General features: G+C 30.9%; 3 protein-coding genes across 5 annotated transcripts; 2 read left to right on the plus strand and 1 right to left on the minus strand.

Annotated features, from left to right (window-relative positions):
• Window positions 1-1,017: 1,017 nt before the first annotated feature.
• Window positions 1,018-3,438, plus strand: LOC114192326 (myosin-7). The gene has a single exon (XM_028082016.1). The coding sequence runs from the start codon at window positions 1,097-1,099 to the stop codon at window positions 3,233-3,235; it is 2,139 nt and encodes a 712-aa protein (XP_027937817.1). The 5' UTR covers window positions 1,018-1,096; the 3' UTR covers window positions 3,236-3,438.
• A 4,452-nt stretch (window positions 3,439-7,890) lies between these two features.
• LOC114192328 (gibberellin receptor GID1C) lies at window positions 7,891-10,492 on the minus strand. Of its 2 annotated transcripts, XM_028082019.1 has the most exons (3): window positions 10,120-10,492; window positions 9,827-9,915; window positions 7,891-9,560 (listed from the first exon to the last, which is right to left on the minus strand). In XM_028082019.1, the coding sequence occupies exon 3, from the start codon at window positions 9,558-9,560 to the stop codon at window positions 8,565-8,567; it is 996 nt and encodes a 331-aa protein (XP_027937820.1). In that variant the 5' UTR covers window positions 9,827-9,915; window positions 10,120-10,492; the 3' UTR covers window positions 7,891-8,564. The 2 variants fall into 2 exon arrangements, with proteins under 2 accessions (XP_027937820.1, XP_027937819.1); XM_028082018.1 differs by lacking the exon at window positions 9,827-9,915 and having other exon boundaries at window positions 10,120-10,477.
• Window positions 10,493-12,994: 2,502 nt separating this feature from the next.
• LOC114189683 (cyclin-L1-1-like) lies at window positions 12,995-17,590 on the plus strand. 2 transcript variants are annotated; one of them, XM_028078318.1, is made up of 9 exons: window positions 12,995-13,150; window positions 14,644-14,810; window positions 14,885-14,966; window positions 15,060-15,200; window positions 15,443-15,612; window positions 16,250-16,520; window positions 16,678-17,071; window positions 17,165-17,200; window positions 17,280-17,590. In XM_028078318.1, the coding sequence occupies exons 2-9, from the start codon at window positions 14,659-14,661 to the stop codon at window positions 17,339-17,341; spliced, it is 1,308 nt and encodes a 435-aa protein (XP_027934119.1). In that variant the 5' UTR covers window positions 12,995-13,150; window positions 14,644-14,658; the 3' UTR covers window positions 17,342-17,590. The 2 variants fall into 2 exon arrangements, with proteins under 2 accessions (XP_027934119.1, XP_027934120.1); XM_028078319.1 differs by having other exon boundaries at window positions 13,015-13,150; window positions 17,156-17,200.
• Window positions 17,591-19,412: the final 1,822 nt, after the last annotated feature.

Genomic DNA, 19,412 nt, shown 5'->3' on the forward strand with positions numbered 1-19,412 from the left:
ATTAAAATAAAATTGCATTATTAGTTGTTAGGTCAAATTTTAGTTAATATCACATTTAATTATGTACTTTTGTAGAATTCGGTATATATTAACTATCCTTAACCAGTGTCTAAAAATACTGATTAGCAAAATCCTATTTTAAAAGCTTAGAGATTACTCCTTCGTTCTTTATTTATTAACCGTTAAACTTTTGAAATTTTTTTGTTTATATTTAAGAGTGATTTTTAAAGTTTAAGATACTATATCTACTATTCACTTACTTTTAATAAGTTTACATATATCGTAAAATTTTAAAAATGATAAACAAGAAAATGTTATAAATATTGTATTAAGGCTAATAAGGTTTATTGATTAAAAAAATGGAAAGAGTAATATTTATTCCTAAAATATAGCAAGACCGAAGACCTTTCTATATGATATTTAAGGATCTTTAATATAAATTTAATGAATACAATAAATTTTTTTATCTAAAATAATGGTTTTTTAGAGTTCAAATTTATCCCAACATTAACAATCGATCAATGCTTACCTTTCTAATTTCTAAATTTATTCATCTCTCAAGTCCCTTCCAAATCCCAAAACTTTGATGTTGCACCAATCATGATTATCACAAAGGCCTAATCAATTGATTAGTTGCTAATTAATACGGAGGATGAATATTGCTTCTCAATGACACTTAATTAAAAAAACTAACATTTCTTTTCAACTGTAGTTTAAAAGTTCTCTCGAAGCACTTTAATGAAATAGTGTACCTATAAGATTTTTTACATTACAATATTTTATTTCTACACCATAACAAATATATAGAAATAAATAAATTAGTTATTATTTTTGAATTTTTTTTATTTTAATTTTGTGAAAAGAAAAGTGTGGAGAGCGAAGGGATAGAAGAAGCGGTTAGAGATGGTGGGGTGGGTTGTGGCCCAAAATTTGAATTCGAAAAGCCAACAGACAAACACACACTATCCCTCTACCTCGCATTCTGTGGTATTGTTTGAAACCACACTATATATATCCTTCCTAACACCACATCCTGTGCCGTAACAAGATAACGAGACAAAAACCCTAGATAACCCCTTTTCTTCAACCTCTCAATATGGCCAAAAAGAAAGTGTCGCACTCATCTAATTCTCAAGACCCTAAACACTCACAAATCGAAGCACAAACCATTCCAATGGCTACCCTAACCGATGATTCCTCTCTGCAACAGATTCAGAGCCTTAGAAACCTCAATGGCAAACTTCTCAAGGAGACCACTGAGCGCCGCCAGCAGATTGACTCTCTCCAGTCAGAGATACGCCGCTCCGCCGTCTCCTACAACGACATTCTCGCTGCCTTCCACATCGAAAACGTCGTCGCTTCGGTTTTCGTGGACAGTCAGGTCAAGGAGATGAACCTCTGCTTCGATATGCTCCTCGGAGAGAAGGACCGCGAGGTTGAAGGTCTCAATCGTCAACTGGAAAGCCTCGCTGTGCGGTTCCGGAACGAGACCGGTGTTCTCGTGAAAGAGAGAGACAGACTCGTCTACCAGACGAAGGTTTTGGGGGAGAATGTAGAGAGGGAGGTGAAGCTTAGAGGAGAAGCGGAGAAGAGTAGGGTGGAAGGTGAAAAACTGTTGTCGCAGAAACAGAGAGACGTTGCGGAGTTGAAAACGGAACGAGATTCGGCGCTGAAGAGCTCTCGAGAGTCGCTTTTGGCTGTTGAAACGTTGAAGGAGGAGATTGAAGCGGTGAGAAGGGAGAAGGATGAGTTTTTGAAGGTAAGCGAAAATCAGAAGCAGAAAATCGGTGGTCTTGAAGAGGAGTTGACACGAGTCAACGAGTGTTTGAAGATGCAAGAGGAGAGCACGCGTGTCAGACTTGATGGTGTGGGCAATAAACTTGGTCTTGCGACGCAGAGGGTGGAGGAGATGAAGAAGGAGAACATTTCGTTGCACCAGGAGAAGAAGGAGATTGAAAAGGTCGTTGAGATGTTGACAGAGGAGAATGCCGGTGTTCGTAAGAGTTTGAATGTGGCTATGAAGGAGTTGGAGGATAAGCAGCATAAGGTTGATGAAACTGTTAGAGTCAAAGGTGAAATAGAGGAGGCGAAGGTTAATCTGGAAAGTGAAATCGTTGGATTGAGAGAAAAAATCAATGAATTGCAGGAGTCTTACATGAAGGAGTTGGAGGATAAGCAGCATGAGATTGATGCAGCCTTTAGAGTCAAAGGTGAAATAGAGCAGGTGAAGGTTAATCTGGAAAGTGAAATTGTTGAGTTGAGACAAAAAATCAATGAATTGAGGAAGTCTTACAATGAGGAGTTGGAGGATAAGCAGCATGAGGTTGATGCAGCTGTTAGAGTCAAAGGTGAAATAGAGGAGGTGAAGGTTAATCTGGAAAGTGAAATTGTTCAGTTGCGACAAAAAATCAGTGAATTGAAGGAGTCTCACAAGAAGGAGTCGGAGGATAAGCAGCGTGAGGTTGATGCAGCTGTTAGAGTCAAAGGTGAAATAGAGGAGGTGAAGGTTAATCTGGAAAGTGAAATTGTTCAGTTGAGAGAAAAAATCAGTGACTTGAAGAAGTCTTACACGAAGTTTGAAACGGAAAACAAGCAGTTGCTTTCAGAAGTTGAGAGTTATAGAAATGCTGTGGAGAAAGAGAGGGTTGAGAAGGGAAACATGAAGAAAGGTTTTGATGAGGAGAGGAAGAGAGTGGAGAAGTTGGAGCTGCTAATTTCAAAATTGAAGGAAACGGTTGTGAAGAGAGAAGCTGATTTGGGACAATTGAGAAATGATAGGGATAAGCTGGTTGAGAATGAAAAGAAGCTAGAGGGCAATGTGAGTGTTTTGAGAAAGGAAAATGATGCATTGCAGAGTAAGCTTTTGGAAGCAAGAAAGGAAGTTGAGGAATTGAGTGGTAAGGTTGATGTTTGGTGCAAAAATTGGAACAAGGCCCTTGCACTGTTGAAGCATACCGCTACACTCGTTTCTCAACAGAAGGGTATTGAAGAGGAAGTGGTGGCGAATGGTAAGAATGTTGAAGAAATGGAAGAAATAGCTGTTGAGGAAGTTGAAAAGATAAAGAAGGCATTTGAAAGCAAAGAGGAGATGCTGGATGAAATGAAGCAGAAAGTGGTTTCATTGAACAAGTCTGTGGTGGAGGCACACAAAAGTAAGAACATGTGGACTGTGTTATCTTCTGCAACTACAATTTTTGCTGCTGCCTTAGTTGCTTATGTTGCTAGAGGACGTTGAATCCCTATCCTATTAACTTTTTAGATGAGTAACTTTATATCTTACTTTTTTTTAATATGATCAAGATGCCCTTCTTTACTTAGCAGAATATGTATGTCTTGATCTTTATAAAATTTGATCCTTATTATATAGTACAATATTTTGTTTGCTGTAATGTTCTTGGCACGTAAATGGTGTACGTGTTTTGGATTAACTAAGCAAAATATTTTGTTAATTTTTGCATGTGTTTTTTGTGCTTAATATAATTTCTTAACTTCTGTGTTTGTAATTATGGCTTTACTTAAGAACACAAGCACAAATTATAATATTTGTTTTCGTTTATTGTGTTTCTATAATTGCTAAGCACAAGATATTATATTTTCAAAACATTTGGGAACTGTAATTAAGTTTTGTGACATGTGGAGAATAAATTACAGTATTATTTTTGTAGCTTAATTTGTCTACTTATTTTTAAGAAAAAAAAACTGTATCAACTCGATAGTTAAACTAAGGGTTAAGTATGTTTTTAGTCTTGAACTTTAATTCAAAATTAGAATTCGTCTTTGGTCAAAACTTTGATAAATTTTGGTCCTAAACTTTAAAAATGAATGAGTATAGTTCTTTTAACCCAATTTTGTTAACTTTCTTTTAGGTTTCGAACGCATTTCTCAATAAATATTGAGTGTAGAATGTGTTAAACGGCGTAAATAACTTTAATATTAATATGAAATACATTTCACATGTTGAAAATCAATTTTGTTAACTTTTTTCTTAGGCTTCAAACGTATTTCTCAGTAAATATTGAGTTGAGAATGTGTTAAACGACGTAAACAACTTCAATATTAACATGAAACACATTCCACATATTGAAAACAGTCAATCTAATTAGATTAAAAAGACTATATTAATTTACAAATTTTAATTTTTGACCGAAGTTTAAGAACTAAAAATATACTTAATCCGCCGTTTAGCAATGTGTTTCATTGTCACGTAAAAATTCAGGAATTTCCTTTTAAGTATGTGTAAATGTGTAAAAATAACATTTCTAAGTCAATATTCAGTTTCTTGTTTATATAATTTAAAAATTTATTTTTAATCAAAAATACTGTTATTAAAATTATTATATAATATGGACATCATTTAGGAAAGTATTCTTTATAAGAGAATTTTTTTTTCTTTTTGAGTAGTTATTTATAAAACAAATATTATATTTATAAATATTTTAATTATGTTTATTTTTCATAATTCATTAATTTAAATTATATGAAATACTTTTAATTATTTTTTAAATTTATACATTTGAAAACATTTAAAAGAAAATTTTATGTTGAATAATTATTATTAAGTAAAAAACTATTGTGCACTAATGTTATAATTTCTTTTAAGTGTACTAACTTGTAAGTGTCCTAATTGATTGTGACTGTTCTTCACCTACATCATGAAATAAATGATGTTTACTTGCAACAGAAATTAAAATACAAAATGCTTTTACCTTTTTTTATTCCTTCATTATTCTTTTAAATAATTACTTTTTATATAATTATTTTTTTAAAGTAAATCTATTTCTAAGAAAATATTTTCGAAACTAATTTTTTAATTATTGTTTTTTAAGACTTTCTCTCTTCTTCAATTTAAACAAAAAAAAGTGAAACTCAATTGTTTTGTTTTCTATTCAGAAGATGGATTTCCGCTTTTAATAAATTCAGATAACAAAGTGAGTTGATTTTAAAATAAATTCTGTGAAAGTTAATTAATGTTTTGACTGATAAATTAAATTTTTTTAGTAGATAGAATTTAAAAATTATCAAAATATTGGTAAAAATAAAATAAAATGATTATCGAAGAAGTTAAAAATATTAAAACTTAACAATGTTTTAATCTATAACTATATATAAAGGGATTCCCTCTTTTGTGTCCACATTTCATAATTCCAACTTTACCCTTTATAATTTAATTATTTATTAAATTTTTAAAAATTAACGGTTATTTTTATAAGTTTTTATAAAATTATTTACTTATCTCTTTTTTCTTTTTTTCTCTTACTATTCATCAATAGTTATTTTTCTCTTATTTTCTTCGTACATTTTATTTTATTTTTTATAAATATACTTTTATTTTGTTTATTAAATTAATAACATTACAATCTATAACTATATATAAAGGGGATTCCCTCTTTTGTGTCCACATTTCATAATTCCAACTTTACCCTTTATAATCTAATTATTTATTAAATTTTTAAAAATTAACGGTTATTTTTATAAGTTTCTATAAAATTATTTACTTATCTCTTTTTTCTTTTTTTCTCTTACTATTCATCAATAGTTATTTTTCTCTTATTTTCTTCGTACATTTTATTTTATTTTTTATAAATATACTTTTATTTTGTTTATTAAATTAATAACATTACAATATCATCAATTCTTAATATAATTCAAAAAATGTGTACACACAGGCGCGATAGCGCCTGTGTTTACACTAGTTATTATTAATTATTATACATATTTATATTTTTATATTATTATTATTATTAATTATTATATACATATATTATTAATAATTATTATATTATATATTTATTATATATACGTTATTAATAATAATAATTATTATTATATATTATTATATTAATTATTATAAATATATAAATCTATATTATTATTTATTATTATAATTTATTTATATATATAAACATAACATATATATTATATATTATATATTATATTAATTATGTAACCAGTTATATATATATATATATATATATATATATATTCTCTTTTTTTATAAAGAACAAGATTGATTGGTTCAAATAGTAACAATTGTTATTTATTAACCAAATTATTCATGATTTTTTTAATTTTAAAATGATTATTGGTATCAATATTATAATTTAAAAGATAATTGATACAGAAAGATGAAAAGAGAATAATTATAATTATAAAAACACAGGAGTAATTAAATGTATTTTTTACTTTGAATTAAGGGTATTAAAAATTATGAATTTTGCTTCTTATTTACTCTTTTTTGGTAATGAATTTTAAGAGAATATTTTTCTTAACTTCAAATACTTCATAATGAAAGTATTGGTGAAGTAGAAGTTTTTTAAAGAAATTAAAATTTTAAATTATGAAAGTAATTTTATTACTTTAAATTGTAAACTTGAAAAAATACAATAGCTCAGAAATGTTCATGCTATTTTTTTTTCTCACATTTCTAACTTACTATTTATTTATTCTATTTTCTACCCTCTCTCCCAATTTCTCTCTTTGTTCTCCCTCTACTTTCCGCACTCCATTTCTATCTCCCTTCCCCCTCACTCTTTTTTCTTCTATCTATCTTTTCGCTATAAATATTGATGTAAAAAGTATCAATACTTATATATTGAACTATTATAAATTTCAAATTAAATATTATGATTTCATAAATTTTACATTTGAATTTTGAATTTTTAAAATATTTAATGTTGCATATAAAAAATCAATTACTCTATTTAAACTAATAATTCAAAATTTGAAATATTTCTAAATTTAATCTATACTTGTACTTATAACAAATACCAAAAATTAATTCAATTTAAATCAAACAAATTTATCAGCTAACTGTTTATAAACTTGCGAGTACAGTGCATAGACTTAAAATATTAATGAAATACAACTTAGTTGAATTGAAATTTGTAAAAAAAAAAACATTATTTTTTATTAACAAGCACATGCTTCCTATTACCTTAAATTTGATATATTATAATAATTTAATGCTAGCTATTTCTTTATTTTAGATTGGGGTGACAAATTTGTGAATTTTTATTTAAAATTTTTTATGAATATAAAACATTTACAGCAATAGTGAATAAATAAAGTAATTTCAAAACAATATTTTCAATGACAGGTAAAAAGTAAATTAACAACAAATAACATTGATAATTATTAATTTTATATATTAGTTTGTCCTGTTCCAACAACATTCGTCAATCATCAACCAATAATTTCTAAATAGAAGTGTGCAAATTACAAATAAATATAATTTATAAAAGCTAGTGTAGATAACAGAACTCAACTGTCTTTTGAATTTAGCTTTAAGTATCTCAATCATACAATCTCTCTTATATGTTATTTATTTCAGTTAGTGTATATATAAGCATTTTATTTATTTTGTTTCTTTATATATAGAGACATAAATTAAAAAAAGAATTTTTCAAAAACGAAGAATAAGAAAAAATTATAATTATTGGCACTGCACACGAGTGCCTCTTGGGCGATATTCTAATACTGCCTGCTCTGTACATAATAAAGTCACGAAAGGAAAACCTGGGCCTGTGGGGTACTCTAAAGAAAGGAGAACCAAAACTCGAGTGGTAACACGTTTCTGTGGGCCTTTAACTTTCCAAAAGAGACAATTATAATATCTTCTGCCATCAATGCTTCAAAATTACTCCTCATGGAAATTCAGTTTAGTTTAAAAAACAATTCTTTAATTTCATAATTTCTTTCACAAAAGTTTTAATTAATTATTATTTTCAACATTTATCTCGGCCAAACATGCTACAAAGACCATTTATTCTGCCTGGTCAAGGGAAAATTAGTTGCAGAAACCATATGAGACGGACATTAGTGTATGATGGTTAATAAAGGAAAATTCACAGACAAAAGCACATGGAAGCAGAAATTTTGACTCATAATGCATAAAAAAAAAACTGAAAAATGTCTATATATACAGAAGCAAACATAATACAAGCCCTAACATTGCGTCGAAAAGACATCCATTTACATTTGCAAGGAGTGTCCATGGTCAAACAAGGACAACCCAAAGACATAGGAATGTAAAATTAGCTATATAGAGAAAAAGTGAACAGTCTTGAAACAAACACTCATATGAAGATAGCATAGATGCAAATAACCTAACAGCACCAACATATCATTCATATTTTCCTATCCGAGTTCCAAAATTAGTTATATATAACACTTGCCAGACAACGACAAGCCCCACCGATTGGCATCAAGGTCACGCCCGGAAATAGAATAACACGCCTTCCTCTCCTTTTTGGCTGGAAGTCAGAGTGGGTAATCACAACTTTAGTGGTTCCCATAAACATGGCCAGAGCTCCCCTTCTCCTAAAACCCTTTCACCTATCCGCAGCACCCAATTTCCTGATTATGTGCTTCGGAAAAACATCACAGCTATATGCTGATTACACCCATCTCACCACACATTTAGTAGCATACAAGTACCTAATCACGGGAGCAGAGTCCTACAGTAAAGAACCCAAAAGGTAAAAAGAAAAAAAGTTTAGTAGCATACCTATTTTCTACACAATCTTCTAACGTCCACTAATGTATTATAGCAAAAGTTAAGCCTATCAACAGTCAGGGCTGACAAAATATTTTATCTCGTCCATAACAGGAGAGAAGTGCTCATTATTTAGCAGCAAGTAAAACCCAATGGTTGCTTGCTCCAGGAATAGCAATTTCACTTCCTGGCCAGCCTTCTCAAGTCCTTTGGCATAACCCAGTTGCCAGTCCTGAACAAGGTCTAAACCAGCAACCACTACAAGGCTCTTGGGAAAGACAGTCCCTTCGAGGCTTTGCCCCTTTGGCCCAAAAGGGTTACATGCAGGATGGTCTCTATCTTCCCCTTCAGGAAGAAAAGCCCTCCAATACCAGTCTCGATCCTTCACTCTTACAAAATATCTCCCATCTAAACGCTTCTCCGACTCGGTTCTTTCCTGCCCACCAAACAATGGGTTGAGCAGAACATTCCCAAACACTTCAATTCCGGACTCCACAGCTTTGAGGGCAACATGGTGCACAATGTTCCCACCCGAGCTATCCCCAGCCATGTAGATATGAACTTTCTTATCTTTCCTACTCTGAAGCCAAGATCTAGAGCTAACCCACTTAACAGCTGTCCACCCATCATCGTAAGCACAGGGATACCTGTTCTCAGGTGCACGCCTATAGTTCACAGACACCACAACGGCCTTACAGATACCCACCAGACGACGGCATAGCGTATCGTATATGGCACTATTGGCCGAAGAATGAGCAAAACTTCCACCGTGGAAGAATATTATGACAGGAACAACCTCAGAGCTCACAGGTTTCTCAAGCTCAAGAATGCTCACTGGACGCTCTTCTCCCTCAGCAGGACGATAAATTCGCGTCAGGAGATTGGTTTCACGGTCAACAATGACATCAAAAGAGAACACTCCATCCACGGGGTTCGCATTCGCCGGAACTTTCCGATCAAGGAACTCTGCTAAGTCCCGGTTGAAAGTGCCATCCGGACGACGAAGAAGATTGTATGCCAACTTGAAATTTGATATCAGAACCCACATATTCAGTGGAACCACCATCTACACCAATTTTATTTTCATTTAAAAAAAAGATAATAACAATAATAAGAAGAAGAAAATAATAATAATAATTCAAACTGAGGATAATTAGATACGGACAATAAATCCAATAAACCCCATAATTTTGGGAAAACTGATGAGTCTAACTCCCCAAATCAGCACATTGAATGACAAACCCTAAGCAGTGAAACCGCGTTAGGTGAAACAAGGAACTGATCCAACCAAAACCGGAAACTATTATACAAACAGAACAAAGCGTAACCTACTCTTCCACGAAACCAAAACAAGTCCAACTCAAGAACCAAAGCGATGACGAATAATCAGCCATACGAGAGTGATTATCATTTTATTAGAGCTGTGCATCCAAAAGAATACAAAAAATAAAAACCACAGCACACAGTAAACAGAAAAAGAAAAACAGAACAAAAGAAAACACAAAGACAATGAATCAGGAGCGAAAGAAGAAAGATTGGCATCAGGAAAGAGCGTACGGTTGAAGAATTGGAAATTGTATGAGAAAAATAGGGAATCGGAAAGATAAGCGAGAGAAGGCGCGTACCTTAGAATCGTTGGCGTTGAGTTCGTTAGTCCCAGCCATTGAAAGGATCCTGTATTCCGATTACAGATCCGCTTGCGGTTGGTGAGTTGAGAATCAGAAAAGGCGTGGAGGAGGGAAATCCATAAAGCAGGGGAATCGCGTTGTGTGAGATCGAGGAAAAAGGGTTGTTTGTTTGTTAATTTATGATGAGTGTGGGGATTGCAGGGTGATGAGTTGAGTAGAGAGTTAAGTTGGTGAGTGGCAGAGAAAGAGGAATAGGAATAGGAATGGTGAAGGATAAGAAACGGTGCGCACTGTAGAAAATGCTAAAGTGGCACAGGGATACAGGGAGGGAAGGGCCAATGGGAGGAGGGGAAGGCCCAAATAGAACTATTGGGTGGGGCCCAGTGGCGAATCGTTTTCTCCAATTACTGGTTTTTGTTTTGGGTCGTGAAATTGAAATGTGTGATAAAAATGGAAAGAAGGGGAGAGACAAAAAAGAGGGTGAATCAGTTCCTGGAACGTGACGTGGCACTTGAAGACAGACATCCCCGTTTGTTTGCGTTCGGAATTCCACTTCCACAATTTTGGCATCATAATAATTCTGTCAAGTGTCAACTACTAAATGCTGCACTCTACTGTCTACCACTAATCAAGATTCCACCCACATTAATAATTCACTTTTTTTCTTCTTCTTCTCCTTCTCCTTCTCCTTCTTCTTCCTTTTCATTTTTTCCCTCTCCACCCAATCCTTTTTAATTATATTAGTTAATCCCTTTTAGTACATAACACTCACACACTTGGGTCATGACCAGGTCAAATCCTCGTTCAAAAAATGACGCATTAGCTAACTTAACTTATGCTACGACCAGGTCAAGTCCAGATTCAAAGGAAAATGACACATCATTCATTAGTCCATTCCTCACTCATAATGTGCTTCATCCTTTCATATGCATTCTACTAAAACAATCTCACTCATAAATTATTGTCAAATTAGTCATTTCGATACATTCACAAACTCAATTCACCTTCCTAACTTTTTCGTAATAAAGATAATATCATAACTTTATCATTTTAATAATTAAAAAAATATTGTATATATTCCTAAGATATTATCAAATATTTATAATTAATATCTTATGATATAATAATTATTAACAAATTCTACTGTAACTCAAATATATTTTGATATAATAATAGATTATCTGTAAAATATATATATATATATATATATATATATATATATATATATATTTTTTTTCGGATCTCAAAGTCTTTAAACAATAAGGTAAAAGTTCGCCTCTTACAATTCACATATTTTACTTCCAAACTTATCATTTTAGTGACAACAAATATATTTTTAAAAATATTGACAATCAAATACACATTATAAGAATAAAATGTTTATTAATAATAATTTATAAATATAAGTTTCGATAAGGATAAGTTTAGATTAATTTTTTCTATTCCACAATCATTTGGGTGTGCATCATTAACAAATTTATTTATTTTCTTTCTTTTGGTTCCAACTACTTTTATAGTAGAAGGAAACATATGTTTATTTATATAATTTGTTATTACTTTTAATTATTTTTATTGAAGTAAAATTAAAATTTGACATTCATAGTAAGTTTACTTTAGTTTTTATTTAAAATTTAAAAATAGTAAATATTCAAGATATCATGAAATATATCAAAAATATTTATTATTAATTTATTTCAAAATATTATGATATTATAATTAATTATTTAATATATATATATATATATATGTATATATATATATATAATATTGTGACTTGATTATATAATATTTTTAGAACATAATATTTAATTATCTTCGAGACGTAAAGAACCTATAAATATGGTATTCTATCACAAAAAGTAGACACTAAATTCTCGTATAAAATTCTTATGCAATTTTGATCAAATATTTCTCATATACAACATTTGTTCTATTTCAATAGTCGAAGCCTTTTCACGAGGAGATAAAAGTTCGATTCTGAAGAGTGTCATAGTTTACTTCGGAGATTATTCATCCAGGTAAGAACAAATATTTTTTTTTTTTTTAAATATTGACGATCAAATACACATGATAGAAATAAGATGTTTATTATATAATAATTTTTGGATGTAATATAAGTTTCGAAAATGATGAGATTAGATTTAAAATAATAATAATTTAGTGATTTTTTACACTGTACTGTGTTTTGAAATGTTTTTCGACAGAACTTTTTAGTTAATCTACCATGAACTAATTTTTTCATTATTTTTTCAACCTTTACTAATTCCCTTATGTTAGACCAATTTTTACGATTCTTACATCGTTGGACAGTTTAGTGTTTTGATCATAGATTTTAACTCGTCACAAAAATTATCCTTTGGGTGTGCATCATTAACAAATTTATTTATTTTCCTTTCGTTTGGGTTCAACGACCTATGCAATAGAAGAAAAACAAGGTTTATTCATATAATTTATTTTTATTTTTATTGAAATAAAAATATAATCAGATATTCACAGTAAGTCTACTTTATTTTTTATTTAAAATTTAAAAAAGTAATAAATATTCAAGCATAGTTATAATGATCAAACCTTGCAGACATATTAGAAGTTAGTTGAATAAATATAATTTTGCTATTATGAACATATTATCATCTTTGATTTTTAAATTTTGTTTGAAATGTATTTATTTTAAATTATTATCATTATTATCATTATTTAAATCAAATTATAAGTTATATTACTTTTAAATATCATAAATAAATATAAAATTGACAATTGGAAATCGACTTAATTAAGACTCACTAAAGCAGACCGAAAACAAGATAAGATTGGGCTTGCATAGAATAAATAAGATTTAGGTCCAGTCTAATGGGCCGATTGGGATCTGCTAAAATAAAATAAGAAAATGTAGCACAGAATCAGAGGTTTTGTTTTCACGAGTCCCCTTCCCTCCGCTACCTGTTCTCGTTGTCTTTGCTGTGCGGTGTTTGGCTTTGCGCTGTTTCCTGTTTCGCGCTGCGTGTTCTGTTATCCTTTTTTGAGTCGAAAGGTATTTACTACTCTTACTTTCATTTCGCATTCTTTCATACGCACCTTCTGCACAACCTTTGTTTTAAAACTCACCTAAATTTTCTTGTTGTTCTCCCTTTTCCCCCTTTTTGTTTCTTAGTAATGCTAGCACAGTGTACTCAATTTGAATGGGGTGGTGTTTCGGGGGTATGACTGAGTAGTATTATGCAAATATTATATGCTACTCTGCATAGGATCAAAACAATCATGGATGTTCTTCCGGTGGAACTTTCCTATTGGAACCCCTGTGCTCTTTGAATTTGGAATTAACAATTATTCAATTGAAATTACGTGTTACCGTTTCCTCTCCCACCAATTGATAAAATCTGGCTTCGTTTTTTTCAATATTCTTTTTCATTTATTAGAATATTTACACTTGATTTGCCTGCAACGAGGTATTAAGGGTTTCAGCGTATGAATGCTCGGCTGCTCAAGAGAACAAAACTGATCTTTATTTTTGTTTTTTCTTTCTTATTTCTGCGACTGCGAAATTGCTGCCAATAGAGTTGTTAAGGTAGCATACTTCAGTCTTAAGACATAGTCATAACGAATGTAGTTCCTCAATGTCAGAAGTTTATAGTGTAAATAAGCGCAAGGGATGTATTGGAGTAGGATTTCTAAGAATCTTGAAACACTTTTTCTGGATAAGAATACATTCAATTGAGATTTTTTACCGACCATACAAGTCTAAAAAATATACAAATTCCAATGTTTCTTGTTTCTTGAGATGGACTTTGATAGATTTCATATAAATAGATTTCATATAAATTTTTATTAGGATATATAAATATTACTCCCATAATACAATTCCATCCAAACCCTGAGATATTCAAAGATTCTATTTTTTTCGATTTTTCTTTCCCACTAATAAAGAAAAACCATAATTCCTACCCTGTTTTCTAAAAAATTTAGAAGTATTTTTTATGCCAAAATATTCTTTTAAAAGCCAATCTAGTACACTTACTGTATTGTTGGGCAATTAATTAGTTAATCCTTGCTCTTTCTTTGATCTAGTTGGGTTGTGGATATATTGTCTGTAACATAATTTTGGTTTTGGCTTTTCGATTATGTTATATGTCTTAGGGATGGTATTATCAGTGACATTTCTTCTTTAGTAAAACAGAATTGGACTGGCTGTCCAAAGTTAACATTTCAATTACATATCCATTACTACGGTACTTCAGAATATTAGATGTATAGGGGGAGTATTAGATTTCAGAATATTATTGTTAGTTATGGACATGTTTTTGATGAGCAGTTAATAATGTTCTCATTATTGCATGCTACTTCTTTAAAATTAAATATTAGACCTATCACTTATTGTCTATGGGCACGATTAATGACAAGTCTAAATTTAAAAATCATCACTAATAGTGTAATGTTCCTATCTTGTTAGCTTCTTGATTCACTTTAAAGTTTTGGCAGCAGAGTTTTGAAATTTCACGAAAAAAACTGTTCTTGTTCTTATCTCAGGATAAAGAAAGAGGGATGATATATACAGCAATTGACACGTTCTACCTCACAGACGAGCAGTTAGCAAACTCACCTTCTAGAAAAGATGGCATAGATGAAGCCACCGAGACCACCCTTAGAATCTATGGCTGTGATCTTGTCCAAGAAAGTGGCATTTTGCTCAGATTGTATCCTTTTGATTGTGTTCATTTTCATTTTTCTTCCATGCTTGTTCCATATTGTTACCTTAATTCTTAGACAGGCCACAGGCAGTCATGGCTACTGGGCAGGTCCTATTTCATCGTTTCTATTGCAAGAAGTCGTTTGCACGGTTCAATGTCAAGGTCATTATTATCTTGTGATATATTATATTGTGATATATTATATTCTCTGTTTTCTACTTCATGAATTATTATGCTCATAGTGTCTCTTTGCAGAAAGTTGCTGCAAGCTGTGTATGGTTGGCTTCAAAACTGGAGGAAAATCCTAGAAAAGCTAGACAAGTAATTATTGTTTTTCACAGGATGGAGTGCAGGAGGGAGAACTTTCCCATGGAACATTTAGACTTGTATTCCAAGGTCAGAAGCTTCTAATTTTTACTTTTCTTAGCATATAATTCTCATACATACTATTTGTTCTAATCCTCAAAGCTCGAACTTGCAGAAAAGTGGAATTCCATTTTATTGTGATGATTTAAAGTCATTTGAGCATCAAAACCACACTTACTTCCGATGATTCAAACACATTCTATGAAATTCATTTCAACAATTCTAGTTATTTCATAGTTTTAATGTTTTCTGTTTTCTTTCCTCATGAACAGAAATATGTTGATTTGAAAATGGAATTGAGCAGAACAGAAAGACATATTTTGAAAGAGATGGGGTTCATTTGTCATGTTGAACATCCTCATAAGTTTATATCAAATTATCTTGCTACCCTTGAAACACCTCCAGAATTAAGGCAAGAAGCTTGGAATCTGGCGAATGATAGGTACATAATTGCAGATATTATTTTTATTTTGCTGCTTGTTTGTTTTTGTGCCTGTCTATACATTCTCTGTGATTTATTCCCTTCCACAAGATTCCTGAATTAGACTGTCTTCTGTTCCGTTCAACTCTGGAAGGTTTGCTTTTGCAGTGTTTTGCTGTGATTCCAGTTTGGACCTTTTTTATTAAGGTGATTGTACTTGGATGCAATGTGCAGTTTAATGGATTTACTTTTGCTTAGGTAAAATGAAAATAGTAGTTGTTATAAAAATGAACATATGTTTTAAGAAATTTGTACATTACTAGAGTCTAGGCAGAGGAATGCCTATAGTGTGTCTGCAATTCGGTATAAAATTTGTTATTCTTGTTTAACTATTGAACTCATTCAGGTTGCATTTGTTGTCATATGATCAGGTATTTTGAATGGTATAATTAATACCTTAGGCTGCTGGAATTTGTAATTGTTGTATGTCAAATATTCAATCCAAAATCCAAGCATAATTGGTAGTGGAATAAAATGTTTCTTTCCTAGTCGCTTGCCTGACTGCAATTCACCAATATTTTCGGTGATGACTTTTATTCACCATCTTTATACTATAACATTATTTTTTTTCTGGTTCGCTGACACTTTTTTCGTGCAGTTTGAGAACTACATTGTGTGTTCGATTTAAGAGTGAGGTGGTGGCTTGTGGAGTTGTATATGCTGCTGCTCGTAGGTTCCAAGTACCCCTTCCTGAGAACCCACCATGGTGGAAGGCATTTGACGGGGAGAAATCTGGGATTGATGAAGTCTGCAGGGTTTTGGCTCACCTTTATAGCCTTCCAAAGGCCCAATATATACCCGTCTGCAAGGATGGGGACTTTACCTTCTCCAACAAATCATTGGAATCAAAGTCTCAATCAACACCAAAGGTGATACACACTTCATCCACATACATTTACACTGTAATTTGCCATATCACTATATCAGCATCAGATGTCTGTTGAGACAAATGTCCAAACCTGCATTATTGACAATTGTTTATACTGTTATGGTCATAACATATTTTATATCTCTGACAATTTGTAGGAGGTTCCACAACATAGTCCACCAGCTGATAGTGACACATCCATGCCAAAAGCTTCCCAAGGAGAAGCTAACATTGAATCCATGGGTGGCAAGGGTCCTGTGGTGAAGGTAGCCATTGATAAGCTGAAAGATTCTAAAAGGTCTGATGATGAATCGAAAGGCATGGCTACGGACGGAGAGGCAAAAGAGGAACACATGCTGAAGTCCAAGCCTGACCGTAAATCTGAGGTCATTGGCGAGACACGCAGGGATAGAGATAGGGATCGAGATAGAGACAGGGAAAGAGACAGAGATAGGGACAGGGACAGAACAAAATCCAGAGATAGGGATCGAGGAAGGGATTCGGACAAAGAACGAGAGGGTCACCGTTCTAGGGAGAGAGCAAAGGATTCAGGTGATTTTTCATATTTCTTAGGTGATTTTACATATTTCTTGTGTTCGTGTTCTTTTGTTTTTATGTTAAATAAGTTTTTTGTAGTGAGTGCAGGACATTCAGAGAAGTCAAAACGCCATTCATCACACGGTATAATTATGTATTAATGGGGTTTTGCATTTGTTTTTTATTTAGCATTGAATTTTCTTAACATATTTAAATTTTACAGACCGGGATTACCACGGTTCTTCTTACTCGTCAAGGGAGAAAGATCGACATAGACATCATTGACGTTATTTAGGAGATACGTGAAGATTTACTGTTTGGCTCACGTCCTTTAATCCTGTAATCAGTGATCAGGGCTCATTTGCCGTCTTATTTTATGTACTTGTGTAAACACTATGTATAATTGCTTTTAGTTATATGTAATTGTGTAAACACTTATGTACAATGTAGTTGAACAGATAATAGAGTTAAATCTCCTAGTTGAACAGATAATAGAGTTAAATCATTTTTGTATAAGTTGAAAGTATTCCTTAAGATGCACTGGATTGGTTATCGGAATAAGCTAAAATGAGTAGATACTTATAATTTTATAAGTTACTTTTATAATATTTTGAATTATTTATATAAATATTTGTAATAAGATAAATTTAAATAAATTGTATTAAATGAAGGGTTAATGATTATTTTTTTATGTTATAGTCACAATCAGTCTTGCATCCACCGAGATAATTATAATTTCAAAATTAGAATTTGCTTCTGTCATGAATCGAATTTTGAAATAGTTAGTCTTAATAATTTTAAGTGAAATTAAAATTTATTTCTATTTTGAATTTTGATATAGTTATAGTTTTTTTAATCTAACTGTGATTAAATGATATTTTAAATTGGTGTTTAAGTTATCTATGATATTATGACATTTGAAGTTGGTGTTTAAGCTGTTTTCATTAACATATTTTGGTTCAAATGTATTATCATATTTATCAAAATGTAACATTTTAAATTTCATTTCAGATTGGAATTATCACTGTTTTTCTTACTCGCCTGGTGAGAAAGATTAACCTAAACATTGTTGACATTATGCAGAAAAGTAAATTTTAAGTATTTATTAAGTAAAAAAACGTTTACGGATATGAACATTTTAGCCTCACTTCCGTCATTCTTCAAACTACAATTGGGTAAAATATTGTATTATTTTAAACTATATTTCAGTTAAAGTGCCAGTCCAAAATATAGTTTAATTGTAATTAATGTCTTATTAGATATGATAATATTTGGTTTCTTTTATTATTTTCAAAATATTAGACTATTTACAAATTTAAGTACGGAATGTAGTTTAAATATAATTATTATGTCTTATTAAATATAACAATAGTTGATTGCTATTATCATTTTAAAAATATTAGATTATTTATATATATTTAATGTTTTCTTTGAAAGATAATAGAAAAAGGTGTAGGAAGGTATATTTTATTATTTAAATTATACTTTATTCTAATGAATAATTTAAATTATTATATACATTTTTCTAACTGTTGAGAGTTTTTAGAAAAAGTTAATATAATTTAGGGTTAAATATGTTTTTGGTCCCTTAATTTTCAGTGAATTTTGAAATTAGTCCATTTCGAAATTTTAGACCAATTTAGTTCTTCATCTTTTGAAATATGTAGATTTAGTTCTTTTAATCAAATTTTGTTAAGTTTATTTGATATTTCAAGCACGTTTCATAATAATATTTGACTTAACATTAAAGTAAAAATGTGTCAAACAGTATAAACAACTCAAATACAATCAATCTTGAAATGCATATGAAACATCAAATAAACCTAACAAAATTTGATTAAAATAACTGAATCCACGTATTTCGAAAGATGAATGACTAAATTGGTCTAAAGTTTTAAAATTGACTAATTCCAAAATTTACTGAAAGTTAAGGGACCAAAACATATTTAACCCTATAATTTAACTTAGGATTTGAGATAAAAATAATAACAAATAGAAAGGGAGATAATTTGAAAGGATTGAGGAAAAAATAATGTGTAAACTACACAATGAAATTTAATAAGAAAAGATTAAAAAACCTAATTAAATAGTCGAGAGACTAAGTTTTATTTATTTTTTTAATTTCTGTTTTCTAATTTATAATATAAGAATATATGTTTTTCAATTTTTATTTATGGAGTTTATGAAAATTTAAATGTATTTTCTTTTATTAAGAAACAACGGAATAAAAATTGCTTTAGTTCATAATACTGTTTTTAATACAATCATTCTACACTACATGAGATAAAGACTTAATTGTACTTTTTTGTTTATTTAAGTTGGAAAAAATTGTATGGTCATTAAAATCTGCACTGCT

This window comes from Vigna unguiculata, chromosome 7 (genome assembly GCF_004118075.2).
Source record: "Vigna unguiculata cultivar IT97K-499-35 chromosome 7, ASM411807v1, whole genome shotgun sequence".
NCBI lineage: Eukaryota > Viridiplantae > Streptophyta > Magnoliopsida > Fabales > Fabaceae > Vigna > Vigna unguiculata.